Genomic DNA, 14653 nt, shown 5'->3' on the forward strand with positions numbered 1-14653 from the left:
TTCGGCCACGGCGGGGCGGAAGTGACGGCAGTGGCGGTGGAGGGCGGGGGGCGGGAGGGGGTTTTGGGGAGGGCGGAGGGCAGGGAAGCGAGCGCCGCCATCTTTGTGCGGGGCAGGGGGAGGGTCCTGGCCCGTCCCCCGAAGCCGCCGGCCGGTCCCCTCGCCCCGCGTCCGTCCCGCACCTCTCAACAAACGGACAACCCGGGAAGCCAGGTAGCGAGGTTTTTCCTTTTAATTCGTAAGAAAGCGAATGAGAAATGCTGCCTTCTTTGCAAAAAGCGCATCTTCGGCCCGGAGGGACGAGAGGGCGGGAGAAGCGGCGAGCTCGAATCCTCCTCGCCGCCAGCTTCCCCGTGGCCCCGACTCACACCCCGCAGCCGGCCGCCTCAGGCTCCTCGCCCGGGCTCCTCCCGTGGCATTTCGCTCTCCGAGAACGACACAGCCTCGGGTTAGCCTGGAAGAGGTCGTGCCTCGTCTCTCGCCTTTCTCTCCCTGCCTACCAGGCGAGGGACGGTCCGTGCTCCGCCGCCCCACCACGCCCCCTGGATGGAGCGGCTTCCCCGCCGCTAATGACCGTCCGCGAAGCGCCCCTGTGGGGCAAAGGCGCGCGACGCTGGGCTTACAAGAGCTGGAAGTCAGGCAGAGGGGACCCAGGTTTGGAGGCAAGTTCCCCGCCAGGCCCCGACTAGAGGAAAGTTCCCCCGTCGGCCCTCCACCCCGCAGACTCCCGCAGCCCTCCCAAGCCAGCGTCCAGCGTGGACACCCCCTCGTGGCTACTTTTAGCAACTGCGTTCCTAGAGGCCCTGAGGCTGGGCATCTGAACCGAGGCAGGAGTTTCCAAGTCTGAGGCTTTTTTCTGACCTTGCTCTGAGTCTTCAGGGTGGTGCAGAGCCACCAGCAGCTGGTATGTGGCTGTGCCAAGGGTAGCCCCCACCAAAGGGGCCACCACAGGCACCCACCACCAGCCATTGCCAGCACTGCAAGAGAAGGACAAAAGAGACGCATGAGGAATGGTTCCCTTAGTCTCCCCTCTCCTCAAGGACTGCGCCAGTAACCAAGGGAGCTCCCTAAAGTAGTTCCTGGAGTGAAAGACACGAGAAGAGAGAGGAGAGACCACCAGAAGAACTTAGTCCAGCCTCTAGCCTTAGGGAATTATCTGAATATACCCATTTGCTGATGAGGTAGGTCACTAATGCCCAAAGAAATAATATGACGTTCCCCAGAATACAACCTCTAAATCTTAACTGTTTCAGTGAAAGGACAGGGGAGAGTGAGGAACGCTGTCCTAAGAGGGCAAGAGAACTATTTAAGAGGAGAAAGCTAGGGACCCAGGGACAGAGCCATTAGCAGAGAGAGGTGAGTTAAGGACCGCATCCAGGGAAGATGTCTCCCACCTGAAGACTTCAGGGCCCCAGCCAGCCAAGTAGGTGAAGAGCCGTGGACCCAGATCTCTGGCAGGGTTGAGTGGGAACCCACAGTTGACACCCATGGATAGTCCGATGACTAGGATCAGCAGCCCCACCACCACGGGCTCCAGACCCACAGGTACTCCCTTGTTGCGTCCGTCCAGGATGGCCAAGAGCCCCACAATCAGGATCCCAGTGCCCAAAACCTTCAGACAGAGGGGTCCTGGTCATTAGTTGCCAGGTGCTCCATTTGCCCTCACCCAAACACTCCAAACTATGACCCCCATGTCACCTCGCTTTGTTCAACACAAGCAGCTGGGGGCTGGTGGGGTACCAAAGTAGAACTAGCTCCATATTCCACCCAGAACAATTGGCTGGGGTCCCAAGTGAAGGGAAAAGGTTAAACTTTTCCAGTTCTGCTCCTCTCACCTACCTGATCCAGGAAGCCATTGTTCAGGGACAAATAAGGGGCAGGATAGGTGGCAAAGATGGAGGCAGTCTCCTTGGGGCCAGTCACTGTCAGGTTCCCCCCTGTATAGTTCTGTAGAGCATCTTTGGGAGAGAGGAAAACCCAGGGTTGCCATCTTTACTTACGGCAAACTGCCCTGAGGCACCCCTCCGCACATACAGGTGCTCCAACACTGTCCCCTCTGTTACCATAGTAGAGAACATAGGTGGCTCCAGAGGCACAGAAGGCAGACAGCAGCTGCACGAAGCAGTAGATGGGGAGCTTGGACCAGGGGAAGCGTCCCAGGAGGCACATGGCTAGGGAGTAGGCTGGATTCAGGTGAGCTCCTTCAGGGACAGAGGAAGAAAATGAGCATCCAAACACTGTCACCAGCAACAAGGCCTCTCCTTCCTACAACTCTTAGGATAAATTGTATCATTTTCATCATATATGGGTGTGTATATATATTTTTTTCTTTTTTTCTTTTTTTTTTTTTTTTTTGGTATCAGGGATTGAACTCAGGGGCACTTGACCACTGAGCCACTTCCCCAAACCTATTTTTTGTATTTTATTTAGAGATGGGGTCTCATTGCTTAGGGCCTCACTTTTGCTGAGGCTGGCTTTGAGCTCATGATCTTCATGCTTCATCTTAAGGAATTAAGGCTCAAAGAGTTTAAGTGACTCCTCAAGGTCACACAATGAAGCCAAGATTTGAACCTGCATCTCTCTGCCCTTTCCACTTCAGCACACTGATGCAGCGTGTATCTGAGGGACAAGCGCAAGGTCCTGAGTGGAGTTGACACCAGAGAGCTTCAGGTGTGAGGCGTCAGAGAACAGTACTTACCGTCATTGCCCTGGCATAGATTTCTGCCAAGGTAAGCCAACTGATCCATTAGTGTGAGGAAGGGGAATGGAGAGAGATAGGAAGGGGAGGGACTGGGTAAGGCTGAAGACATATCTCAGTCTAGGGCACTGGTCAAGCTTAGAAGATAATATTCATGAGTCACCAAAGGACCTGCCTTTTTACCATTGCAGACACCCACTGCCACATACACGTCCCACCCCTTCCGATGACCAGACCCCACCCTGCTCACCTGAGACATTGCCTGCCACGTAGATGGCTATTGTAACTGCCAGAGAACCAGCCAGAAACATGGTGAAGAAGTTCCCTTTGGTTTCTCCACTGGTGACAGCCTGGGCCACAGCCCCCTGAGTGAGAAGCTGACAGGGAGAGAAAGGTGAGGAAAAGGAAGTCCAGGAGACCAACAGGAGAGAGATTGGGAGCAACCAAGGGACCAGCAGGGAAAGGAGAAAAGCAGAAACAGGAAAGAGATAAAGAAATGGAAGAAGTGGAGGAGAAGGAAAAAGGGAGAGAAGGCATCTAATAGAAGAAGCAAGCTGAGTGTCCTTGAGCGTGCCTATAGTTCTAATGACTTGGGAGGTTGAGGCAAGAGGATTGCAAGTTTGAAGCCAGCCTCAGCAACTTGGTGAGCCCTCAGAAAGTTATCAGAAACTCTGTAGGTAAGCAGTAAAGTGCCCTGGTTCAATCCCTAGTATAAAACAACAAAAATTTAAAAATAAGGAGAAGGAGAAGAAGGAAGAGGAGAAACAAGAGGGAAAGAGAAGAGATTGAGAGTTAAAAGGAAGTATAGGAAGAGCCAGAAATATTGGTCTACCTCCCTCCTTTCTTCCCCGCAGTTACTGCCTACCATGAGCACAAATACACCCAGAAACTCTGCCAAGCACTGTCGGGCCAGGAGGCTGTGGATCCGAAAGTAGCCCCTCATTTTGGCCAGCAGCTGATCCCGGACCATGGTGGTGTCTTGCTATCTCTGTCCACTGCTCTTCTGTGTGCATAGGCACACAGCTCCTGCATGCCAGGGGAAAAGATAAGGAACAGACTTTAAAACCAATTATCTTGGCAGTTACTATCTACGCAGATGTGTAGAATAGAGCTCACAGCTTTCTGTGCATATGTGGAAGCTGGAATGTGAGAGGCCTGTCTGTGAGCAGGCTGTGTGCACCTCTGCCTGGAGTTTGCCCAGGATCTCTCTCTCTCTTCTGTCCTTTATCCCTATTTCTCATAGAACTAGCCTGAATTGCAGAAAGTACCCTGCTTCAGATACATTAATACTCTTGACCCTAAAGACAGCTGTGTACTATTGATCCCATTGACATATGAGTATACTGAGCCCTATAATTCCCCAGAATCACAGTTAGTTAGTGATTGAGGGAATTCAAACTGGGTCTTCTAATTCTCCATCTGGTATTCTACAATGCCTCTCACCTGGAACATGAAGCCTTTCCTCAAACCATGTGGATATTTGAAGAACTCAAGGAGCATCCAGAGAGACTGGGCTGAAGACTACAGACTGTGAAAATGGATCCCACATGTTGAATGCTTGTGCTTTCTTCATGCAGGGTCTCATGATTAGAGGATCTTTCTTTTCTTCTTTCTGTCTTTTTTTATTTATTTATTTATTTTTTGGTACCAGAGATTAAACCCAGGGGCACTTAACCACTGAGCCAAATTCCCAACACTTTTTTTTTGTGGGGGGGTGGATACCACTGAGCCACATCCCCAGAAAGAGCCCTGTTTTGTATTTTATTCAGAAATAGAGTCTCACTGAGTTGATTAGGGCCTCACTGAGTTGCTGAGGCCAACTTTGTGTCCTCCTGCCTCAGCCTCCTGAGCTTCTGGGATTACAGGCAGCATGTGCCACCGCACCCTGCTTGATTAGAGAATCTTTATCTGTGTGTCTTCTGCCACAGCTTAAGATGAGGAGTTCACACCCATGCTCAGCTCCACCTGCTCTTCTCCAGAGACATGCCACTCTTAACTCTGCATAACATGAAGCCAGATCCTTTTTCTTCATATCTCAAGGCTCCTATTAGATTCACTCAACAGTTAATCAACTTCAGTCCCTAGGGAAAAAATGGTGAAGAAAACATAGTTTCTACCCTCCTAGAGCTTATGTTCCAGAAAGTAGAAACAGATAATCTACAAATATTTAAAATATTGTGTATAGTTTATGAAGTGTTTGAGGCCTGGGACCTTGATTTATGTAAACACTCGGGATCTGGCCCACTCTTGGGCATATCCATGTGCAATAATACTTCTCTGCTAGGTTTAACAAATACTATAGTGCTCCATCCAGATCTCTTTTCAGAGTCAACATAACAATTCCTTAGGTTCACCCCTTGGTTCACTCCTCCTTAGGAACAGTGATCCCCTGCTCCTGGAAAGTTACCCTATTGATGCTGAACTTAGCATGGATCCCCAATCAGCAGTGTGCCCTACAGTTCAGATTCCTGGCCTCAAGCCATCCTCCTACCTCAGCCTTCCAAGTAGTTTGAACTATATGTGTATGCTACCACACCCATTGGCCTCTGATACCACAAATGCAATGCCCTATGAGTTAGGAAAACGAGTCACCTAAGGTGAGCTCTTCTATGGGACCCATGTACAATAATTGGTTAATGAAGGGATACAAGGCCTGGTCTCTTTGCCTCAATTTGAGAAAAATCTGAAGGGCCATTCCAACTCCAGAGTTCCCCCATAGGATCAGCTGAAACTTTCGTTATATACTTTAGTCAGTTTTTTCATTGCTGCAACCAGGAAACCTGACAAGAATAATTTTAGAGGTAGAAAAGCTTATTTTCAAGGCTGCAGTTTCAGAGTTCTTAGTCCATTAATGGCCAACTCCATTGTTGTGGGCCCAAAGTGTGGCAGAACATCATGGTGGAAGAGTGTGGCAGGGGAAAGTGGCTCAAGACATGGCTACCAGGAAGCAGAGAGAGACAGAGACAGAGAGCTATCTGTCCTCACCATAACAAAATATAAACCCCAAACACACTCTTCTGGGACCCACCTCTTCCAGCCACACCTTGCCTGCCTACAGTTACGATCCAGTTAATTCCCATCACGGGATTCATGTAATGATTAGGTTAAAATTCCCATAACCCAATCATTTCACCTCTAAACTTTTTTGCATTGTCTCACACATGAGCTTTTTGGGGACACCTCATATCTAAACCATAATAGTTACATCTTCAGGTGTGTCAGTTTTTCCCTATGCCCAATCCTGCTTTCCTTACTTCCTTACTTATATACCTCTCAAGAGTTTTAGCACTCCTCAATAACTTTTTTTAATTTTTTGTAGTTCTAGATGAACAGTATGTCTTTATTTATTTTTATGTGGTGCTGAGGATCAAACACTCTGCCACTGAGCTACAGTCCCAGCCCCAATAAGTCTTAGCTTTGTATCTCTTCATCGTAAGTCTTTTTCCACAGAATGCAATTTAGAATGGTTGATGTCATGAAGAATTCTAGTGACAATGGAAAAGATCTCCTGTGGTTTTGGATAGGCAGAATTAATATTGTCAAAATGGCCATACTACCAAAAGTGCTAAACAGATTCAAAGTGATTCCAATTAAAATCCCAACATTATTCCTTATAGAAATAGACAAGGCAATCGTGAAATTCATTTGGAAATATAAGAGGTTCAGAATAGACAAAGCAACCCTTAGCAAGAAAAGTGAAGCAGGAGGAATCACGATACAGGACCTTAAACTATATTACAGAGCAATAGTAACAAAAATTGCATGGTACTGGTACTAAAATAGACATGTAGACCAATGATCTAGAATAGAAGACACAGAAACCCACATAAATATGGCTATCTCATACTAGACAAAAGAGCCAAAAATATACATTAGAACAGATAGCTTGTTCAACAAATGGTGCTGGGAAAAATGGAAATCCATATGTAGCAGAATGAAATTGAACATCTATCTCTCACCCTGCACAAAAATCAATTCAAAATATATCAAAGACTTAGACATTAGAACAGAGACCCTGTGCCTAATAGAAGAAAAATAGGCCCAAATCTTCATCATGTTGGCTTAGGCCCTGACTTCCTTAACAAGACTCCTAAAGTGCAAGAAGTAAAATCAAGAATCAATAAATGGAATGGATTCAAACTACAAAGCTTCTTCTCAGCAAAAGAAACCATCAATGACGTGATAAGAAAGCCTACAGAATGGGAAAAAAAATCTTTACCACATACACAGCTCAGATAAAGCATGAATCTCCAGCATATATAAAGAACTCAAAAAACTTAACACCAAAAAAACAAATAACCCAATTAATAAATGGGCTAAGGAACTGAACAGACACTTTACAGAAGAAGAAATGCAGTCAATAAACGTATGAAAAAGTGTTCATCATTTCTAGTAATTAGAGAAATGCAAATCAAAATTAAGATTTCATCTCACTCCTGTCAGAATGGCAATTATCAAGAATACAAGTAATAGTAAGTGTTGGCAAGAATGTGGAGAAAAACATACACTTATACATTGTTGGTGGACCTGCAAATTGGTGCAACCACTATAGAAAGCAATATGGAAATTCCTCAGAAAACTTGGAATGACCCCGCTTTCCTACTCCTTGATTTATACCCAAAGGACTTGAAATCCACATACTACAGTGACACAGCCACATCAATGTGGCACAATCCACGATAAACTATGGAACCAATCTAGATGCCCTTCAACAGAGGAAAGGATAAAGGAAATATGGTACATATACACATGGACTATTACTCAGCTTTAAAGAAGAATGAAATTATGGCATTTGCTGGTAAATGGATGGAACTAGAGAATATCATGCTAAGTGAAATAAGCCAATCCCTCCCTCAAAATCAAAAGCTGAATGTTTTCTCTGATAAGCGGATGCTGATCCACAGTAGGACAGCAAGATAGGGAATAATGAAGGAACTTTGGTTTGTGTAGAGGGAAGTTAGCGGAGGGGTGGGGTTGTGGGGATGGGAAGAACAGTAAAAGAGACAGACATTATTACCCTATATACATGTGTGATGACACTAGTGGAGTGATTGTGAACCATTATAGCCAGGGGAATGAGAAGTTGTGCTCCATTTGTGTACTATATGTCAAAATGCATTCTACTGTAAAAGGGATTCAAGGCTGGTTCAATATATGGAAATCAATAAATATAATTCACCACATCAATATACTTAAAGAATCATGTGATTATAGCAATTGATGCAGAGAAGGCATTTGACAAAATATAGCACTCTTCCATGTTTAAAACACTAGAAAAACTAGGGATAATAGGAACATACCTCAACATTGTAAAAGCTCTCTATGCTAAACCCAAGGACAACATCATTCTAAATGGCAAAAAAAAAAAAAAGTATTCCCTCTAAACACCAGAACAAGACAGGGATGCCCTTTTTTTCACCACTTATATTCAACATAATCCTTGAAACTCTAGCCAGAGCAATTAGAGGAAAGAAATTAAAGGGATACACATAGGAAAATAAGAACTCAAACTATCATTATTTGCTGATGACATGATTCTATACTTAGAGGATCCAAAAAAACTCTACCAGAAAACTTCTAGAATTAATTAATGAATTCAGCAAAATAGCAGGATATAAAATCAATATCCATAAATCAAATGCATTTCTATACATCAGTGATGAATCCTCTGAAAGAGAAATTAGGAAAACTAACGCATTCACAATAGACTGAAAAAATAAAATGAAATACTTGGGAATCAACTTAACAAAAGAGGTGAAAGATCTCTACAATGAAAACTACAGAGCATTAAAGAAAGAAATTGAAGAAGACTTTAGAAGATGGAAACTCTCCTGTGCTCTTGGATAGGCAAAATTAATATTGTCAAAATGGCCATACTACCCAAAGCCCTATACAGATTCAATGAAATTCAAATTAAAATCCCCTTAGTCATTTCTTATGGAAATAGAAAAAGCAATCATGAAATTCACTTGGAAAAATAAGAGGCCCAGAATAGCCAAAGCAGTCCTTAGCAAGACGAGTGAAGCAGGAGGCATCACAATACCAGACCTTAAATTATACTATAGTAACAAAAATGGCATGGTATTGGCACAAAAACAGATATGTAGACCAATGGTACAGAATAGAAGACACAGAGACAAAACCACATAAATACAGTTATCTCATACTAGACAAAGGTGCCAAAAACATACATTGGAGAAAAGATAGCCTCTTCAACAAATGGTGCTGGGAGAACTGGAAATCCTTATGCAGCAAAAATGAAAATAAATCCCTATTTCTTACCTTGACAAAGCTCAACTCAAAGTGGATCAAGGACCTAGGAATTAGACCAGAGACCCTGAGCCTAATATAGGCAAAATAGGCCCAAATCTTCATCACATCGGATTAGGCCCTGACTTCCTTAACAAGATTTCTAAAGCGCAAGAAATAAAATCAAGAATTAATAAATAGGATGGACTCAAACTAAAAAGCTTCTTCTCAGCAAAAGAAACAATGTGGTGAAGAGAGAGCCTACATTTTGGGAGCAAATTTTTGCCACATGCATGTCAGAGCACTAATTTCCAGGATCTATAAAGAACTCAAAAAACTTAACACCAAAAGAACAAACAACCCAAATCAATAAATGGGCTAAGGAGCTTAACAGACACTTCTCAGAAAAAGATATATATTCAATTAAGAAATATATATGGAAAATGTTCAATATCTCTAGTAATTAGAGAAACGGAAATCTAACTACTCTAAGATTTCATCTCATGCCAGTCAGAATGGCAGTTATCAAGAATACAGACAACAATAAATGTTGGCAAGGATGTCGGGGGAAAGGCACACTCATTCATTGCTGGTGGGGCTGCAAATTGGTGCAACCAATCTGGAAAGTGGTATGGAGAAAACTTGGAATGGAACCACTCCTATCCCACTCCTCAGTCTATACCCAAAGGACTTAAAATCAGCATACTATAGTGACACAGCCACATCAATGTTCATAGCAGCTCAATTCACAATAGTTAAACTGTGGAATAAACCTAGATGCCTTTCAATAGATGAGTGGATAAAGAAACTGTGGTATATGTACACAATGGAATATTACTCAGCATTAAAAGAGAATAAAATTATGGCATTTGCAGGTAAATTGATAGAGATGGAAAATATCATGCTAAGCAAATTAAGCCAATCCCAAAAAACCAAAGGCTCGATGTTCTCTCTGATATATGGATGCTGATCCATAACAGGGATAGGGAAGGCATGGGAAAAATGGAGGAACTTTGGGCAAAGGAAAGGGAGAGGAGAGAGGCGGAGAGAGGGTACATGGGGGCAGGAAAGATGGTGGAATGAGATGGACATTATTACCCTAGGTACATATATGACTGCACATGTGGTATGATGTTACATCATGTACAAATGTAAAGTTGTGCTGCAATTGTGTACAATTAATCAAAATGCATTCTGCTCTCATATATACCTAATTAAAATAAATTAATAATTTTTTAAAAAGAACATTGTGATTTTCTAGATTTAGAACATTGTCTCTAATAGATGCATAGTATTCTATAGTATGAAATTGATCATTTAACTATTTCCCTTATATGTTGTTGATACAATTGTGTTGAATTTATGCCTTTCCATATTTATTAGTAAATTTATACCTTTATAACAACATATATATATATATATATATATATATATATATATATATATATATATATATGAATATGCACCTATTTTTTGCCACTTGAAAGTTACTTCCATTATGTTAGATTTCTAGAATGGAAATTGTTAAGCAAAAGTAAATTCAAGTGCTCAAAAAAATGCATTCTACTGTAATTAATTAGTTAATTAATTAATTAATTTTAAAAACGAATGCAAGCAACAATAAGTATTGGCAAGGATGTAGAGGAAAAGGTACACTCATACATTGTTGGTGGGACTGCAAGTTGGTGCAACCAATCTGGCACACAGTAAGGAGATTCTTCAGAAAACTTGGAATAGATCCACCATTTGACCCAGCTATCCCACTCCTCAGTCTATACCCAAAGGACTTAAAAACAGCATACTTGGGGCTGGAGTAGTAGAGCGCTTGCCTAGCATGTGTGAGGCACTGGGTTTGATTCTCAGCACCACATATAAATAAATAAAATTAAAAATCCATTGACAATTAAAAAATTTAAAAACCCAGCATACTACAGTGATGCAGCCACATCAATGTTTATAGCAGCACAATTCACAATAGCTAAACCATAGAACCAAACTAGGTGCTCTTCAATAGATGAATGGATGAAGCCTCCCTGGTAGCTGAGATTACAGGCATGTGGAACCACATTTGGTTTATTGGTGATATTTCCAAAGGTTCAATTTTTGGTTTCATTAATTCTCTAATGCTTTTATTTTCTCTTTCATTGATTTCACTCTGGTCTTTATTATGTTCTTTTTTTTCCCTACTGCTTTAGGTTTTTCTTATTTTTTCAGCTTCTTGAAGTAAAAGATTAGGTTATTTATTTTTTGTGGTAGTGGGGATTAAACTCAAGGGCACTTTATAACTGAGCTACATCCCCAGCCCTTTTTTACTTTTGATTTTGAGTGAGGGTCTTATGAAGTTTCTCAGGCTGAACTTAAATTTTTAATCCTCCTGCTTCTGCCTCCCAAGTGGTGGGATTATAAAGGCATGTGCCACTGCACCTGGTAGGTTATTGATTTTAGATATCTCCTCCTTTCTAACATAGTCTTTTTTTTTTTTCTTTCAATAGTGAGAATTGAACCCAGGCCTCATGCATGCTAGGCAAGAACTATACATGCCCAGGCTTTTTTTTTTTTTTTTTTTAATTATGAGAAGGTCTCATTAAATTGCCCAGACTGGCCTTGAACTTGCAATCCTCTGCTGCACCCTCCTGAGTAGCTAGAACTGCAAGTATATGTCTTCACGCCGAGCCTAATAACATTTTTTTCTCTATTCTTCAGATTAGATAATTTCTATTGCATGTTATTTCCTACATGCAATTAGGCCATCTACTAAATGTTTCCTTTCAGTTGCTACACTTTACAATTCTAAAACTACCACTGGCTGCTTTTATTATTATTATTATTATTATTATTATTATTATTATTATTATTTTACAGCCTCTGTTTCTCTACTGAGATTCCCTATTTGTTGAATCATTGTCAAATTTTTTTCGTTTGTTTTTGTATTTTTGAGATGGGGTTTGTGTGGCCCAGAGTGGTCTCAAATTCATGGGCTCAACTAATCCTCCCAACTCACTTAGCCTCCCAAATAGGTGGGACTCAAGGCATGTGTCACCTTGCCCAACAAATATTTTCCTTTAAATCTCTAAAAATATTTATAAAATCTGCTTTGAAAACTGTCTGCCAAATTCAACATCTAGGCCTACTCAGACTAAGCTTTTATTGACTTTTTCTTTTATTCTAGATGTGGATCACAGTTTCCTATTTATTCAAATGGCTCATAATTTGGGTTAGAAACTGGTTACTTTAGGTAATTGGTATGTGTGCACATGCATACATGCATGAGTGTGATATTGGGGACTGAACCCAGAGCCTTGCATGTTCTAGACAAATATTGTACTACCAAGCTATAATCCCAGACCCAACTTATTTTATGTTATTTTTTGGTATTGGATATTTAACTTAGGGGTGCTTTACCACCAAGTTACATCCCCAGTCATTTTTGTTTTCATTTTGAGACAGGGTCTCACTTAGTTGCTTAGGGCCTCACTAAGTTGCTGAGGCTGGTCTTGAACATGCAATCCTCTTGTCTCAGTCTCCTGAGCTGCTGGGATTACAGGCATGTGCCACGGCACTCAACCCAGTCCTTTTAGATAATACACTTTAAGAACTCTGAATCTGTTTTTGGAGTACTGTTGTTTTGTTATTGTCAGTGGTGGTAGTAGTATGTGCGTATATGTGATTTGCCTGGAATTAAACTGAAAAATCTATCTTTTCCACAGTGTGCTGCTGCTGATGTCTCTGCCCAATTTTTTTTTTTAAAGAGAGAGTGAGGGGGGGGGAGAGAGAGAGAGAGAGAGAGAGAGAGAGAGAGAGAGAGAGAGAGAGAGAGAGAGAATTTTAATATTTATTTTTTAGTTATCGGTGAACACAACATCTTTGTTTGTATGTGGTGCTGAGGATCGAACCCGAGCCGCACGCATGCCAAGCGAGCGCGCTACCGCTTGAGCCACATCCCCAGCCCCCTCTGCCCAATTTTTTTTAATTATTTTTTTTTTAGTTGTAGTTGGACACAATACCTTTATTTATTTAATGTGATGCTGAACATCAAACCCAGTGCCTTGCATGTGCTAGGCAAGTGCTCTACCTCTGAGCCGTAACTCTAGCCCCTCTGCCCAGTTCTTTTGTTCCTATTTTAAATTTTCCCTCAGGGTCACCCTGCAGAGGGTAGTGGTAAGCCAATAATTTGGATAGATGCATTGTGTTCAAAAACCTCAAGTTCATAGGCACTCACCTCTGCCAATCTGCCTGTTTTTGTAGTACTGGGGATTAAAGCCAGGGATGCTCTACCACTAACCTACATCGCCAGCTCTTTTTAAGTTTTGAAATAGGGTCACCCAAAGTTGCCTAGGTTGGCCTTGAACTTGCAATTCTTCTGCCTCAGCATCCTGAGTAGCTGGGATTACTGGTGTGAACCACGGTGCCCGGTTCATAGACCTCTTTAACTGGGATAGCCAAAAGTTTCTTGGTGTGATTTTTAATTGACATGTTACTGTGCCAAAAAAAATCATTTTTTTTTTTGCACCAGAAATTGAACCCAGGGATATTAACCACTAAGCCACACCCCGAACCCTTTTTTATTTTGAGACAGGATCTCACTAAATTGTTTATGGCCTTGCTAAGTTGCCAAGCCTGGCTTTGACCTTGTGATCCTCCTGCCTCGGCCTCCCAAGCTGCTGGAATTACAGGTGTGTACCACTATGCCTGACTTTTTTCTTTCTTTCTTTCTTTTGCTCATTACTGTTTTTAAGATCTCTCCATGCTTCCTTTTGCCAATATTTTTATCTACTGAGTAGCATCTATACTATGATGTATTTAACCTCTCTACTTCTCTAATGAAAATTACCTAACAGTTCTAATATAAATGGTGCTGTGATAAATATTCTTATTTGTGACCCCCTTAAAAATCTAGACACAAGTTTCCCTGAAATATTCATCAAGAATTAAGATTGCTGGATCATTGAGTATGTGCTTATTTAATTTCTCAAAGTAATTAAATAATAAAACCAGAAATAGCTGTATTAATCCATACTCCCTATAAGAGTACAAAAGAGATCCATCTCTTCACATTGTTATTAATATTTGGCATTACCAGACTAATTTTTGCCTAATTGCTGGGTATCTTGTTGTTTCTAAAATCTGCATTTGTCATTGAGTTGAGAGGTCTGTAATCCCAGCAACGGGAGGCTGAGGCAGGAGGACTGCAAAGTTCAAAGCCAGCCATGGCAATTTAGCAAAATCCTCAGCAACTTAAGAGCAACCCTGTCTCAAAATAAAAAATATAAAGGGCTGGAGATGTTCCCTAGTCGTAGAGCACCCCTGGGTTCAATCCCCAGTACTTGTCCCCCAACTAGTCTCTCTCTAGTTCAAAATCACAGATATAACAAGTTCTTGTATTAGCATTTTAAGTTCACCTTTGACCTTAGGCTTTCAACTTTTCCAGCACAACATACATTGGAAATCCAATGCCATTTTTTTCTTTTGGTTTTCCCCAAATCATCTCTTAAGCAGTCAATTCATCTTTTCCCCGCTGATCTGCTGAATCACCACCCTGTCAAATGCCAACACAACTATAAATGCATTTTCTCTGTAATTTTATTTTCTTTAACTTTTTGCATTGCATCTATAAATTTATTTATTTATTTTTGTTACTGGGGATTGAACTCAGGGGCACTCAATCACTGAGCCACATCCCCAGCCCTATTTGTATTTTATTTAGAG

At 41.9% G+C, this 14653-nt stretch overlaps 1 protein-coding gene and 1 long non-coding RNA gene across 2 annotated transcripts; one reads left to right on the forward strand and one right to left on the reverse strand.

Moving 5' to 3' along the window:
* Positions 1 to 101: 101 nt before the first annotated feature.
* LOC124077350 (uncharacterized) lies at positions 102 to 4307 on the forward strand. The gene is made up of 4 exons (XR_006846591.2): positions 102 to 213; positions 2600 to 2729; positions 2890 to 3092; positions 3553 to 4307. It is a non-coding gene; the product is annotated as an uncharacterized LOC124077350 (long non-coding RNA).
* On the reverse strand, positions 215 to 3692 carry Aqp10 (aquaporin 10). Its single transcript, XM_046421650.2, has 6 exons — positions 3564 to 3692; positions 2949 to 3075; positions 2064 to 2201; positions 1840 to 1958; positions 1395 to 1612; positions 215 to 977 (listed from the first exon to the last, which is right to left on the reverse strand). Exons 1-6 carry the CDS (start codon positions 3666 to 3668, stop codon positions 686 to 688), a joined length of 999 nt encoding a protein of 332 aa, XP_046277606.1. The 5' UTR covers positions 3669 to 3692; the 3' UTR covers positions 215 to 685.
* Positions 4308 to 14653: the final 10346 nt, after the last annotated feature.

The sequence above is a fragment of the Marmota monax genome, unplaced genomic scaffold (assembly GCF_021218885.2).
Source record: "Marmota monax isolate L192 unplaced genomic scaffold, Marmota_monax_Labrador192_F-V1.1 WCK01_AAM20220418_F8-fsc00108, whole genome shotgun sequence".
Taxonomy (NCBI): Eukaryota; Metazoa; Chordata; class Mammalia; order Rodentia; family Sciuridae; genus Marmota; species Marmota monax.

Excerpts from the sequence above, each read along its gene's own strand:
- Aqp10 (XM_046421650.2), bottom strand. The coding sequence starts at position 3,668 with ATGGTCCGGGATCAGCTGCTGGCCAAAATGAGGGGCTACTTTCGGATC. Across the intron at positions 2,202-2,948 it reads CGTGGCAGGCAATGTCTCAG|GAGCTCACCTGAATCCAGCC; the intron begins GTGAGCAGGGTG and ends CTGTCCCTGAAG. Across the intron at positions 1,613-1,839 it reads ACAATGGCTTCCTGGATCAG|GTTTTGGGCACTGGGATCCT; the intron begins GTAGGTGAGAGG and ends CTCTGTCTGAAG.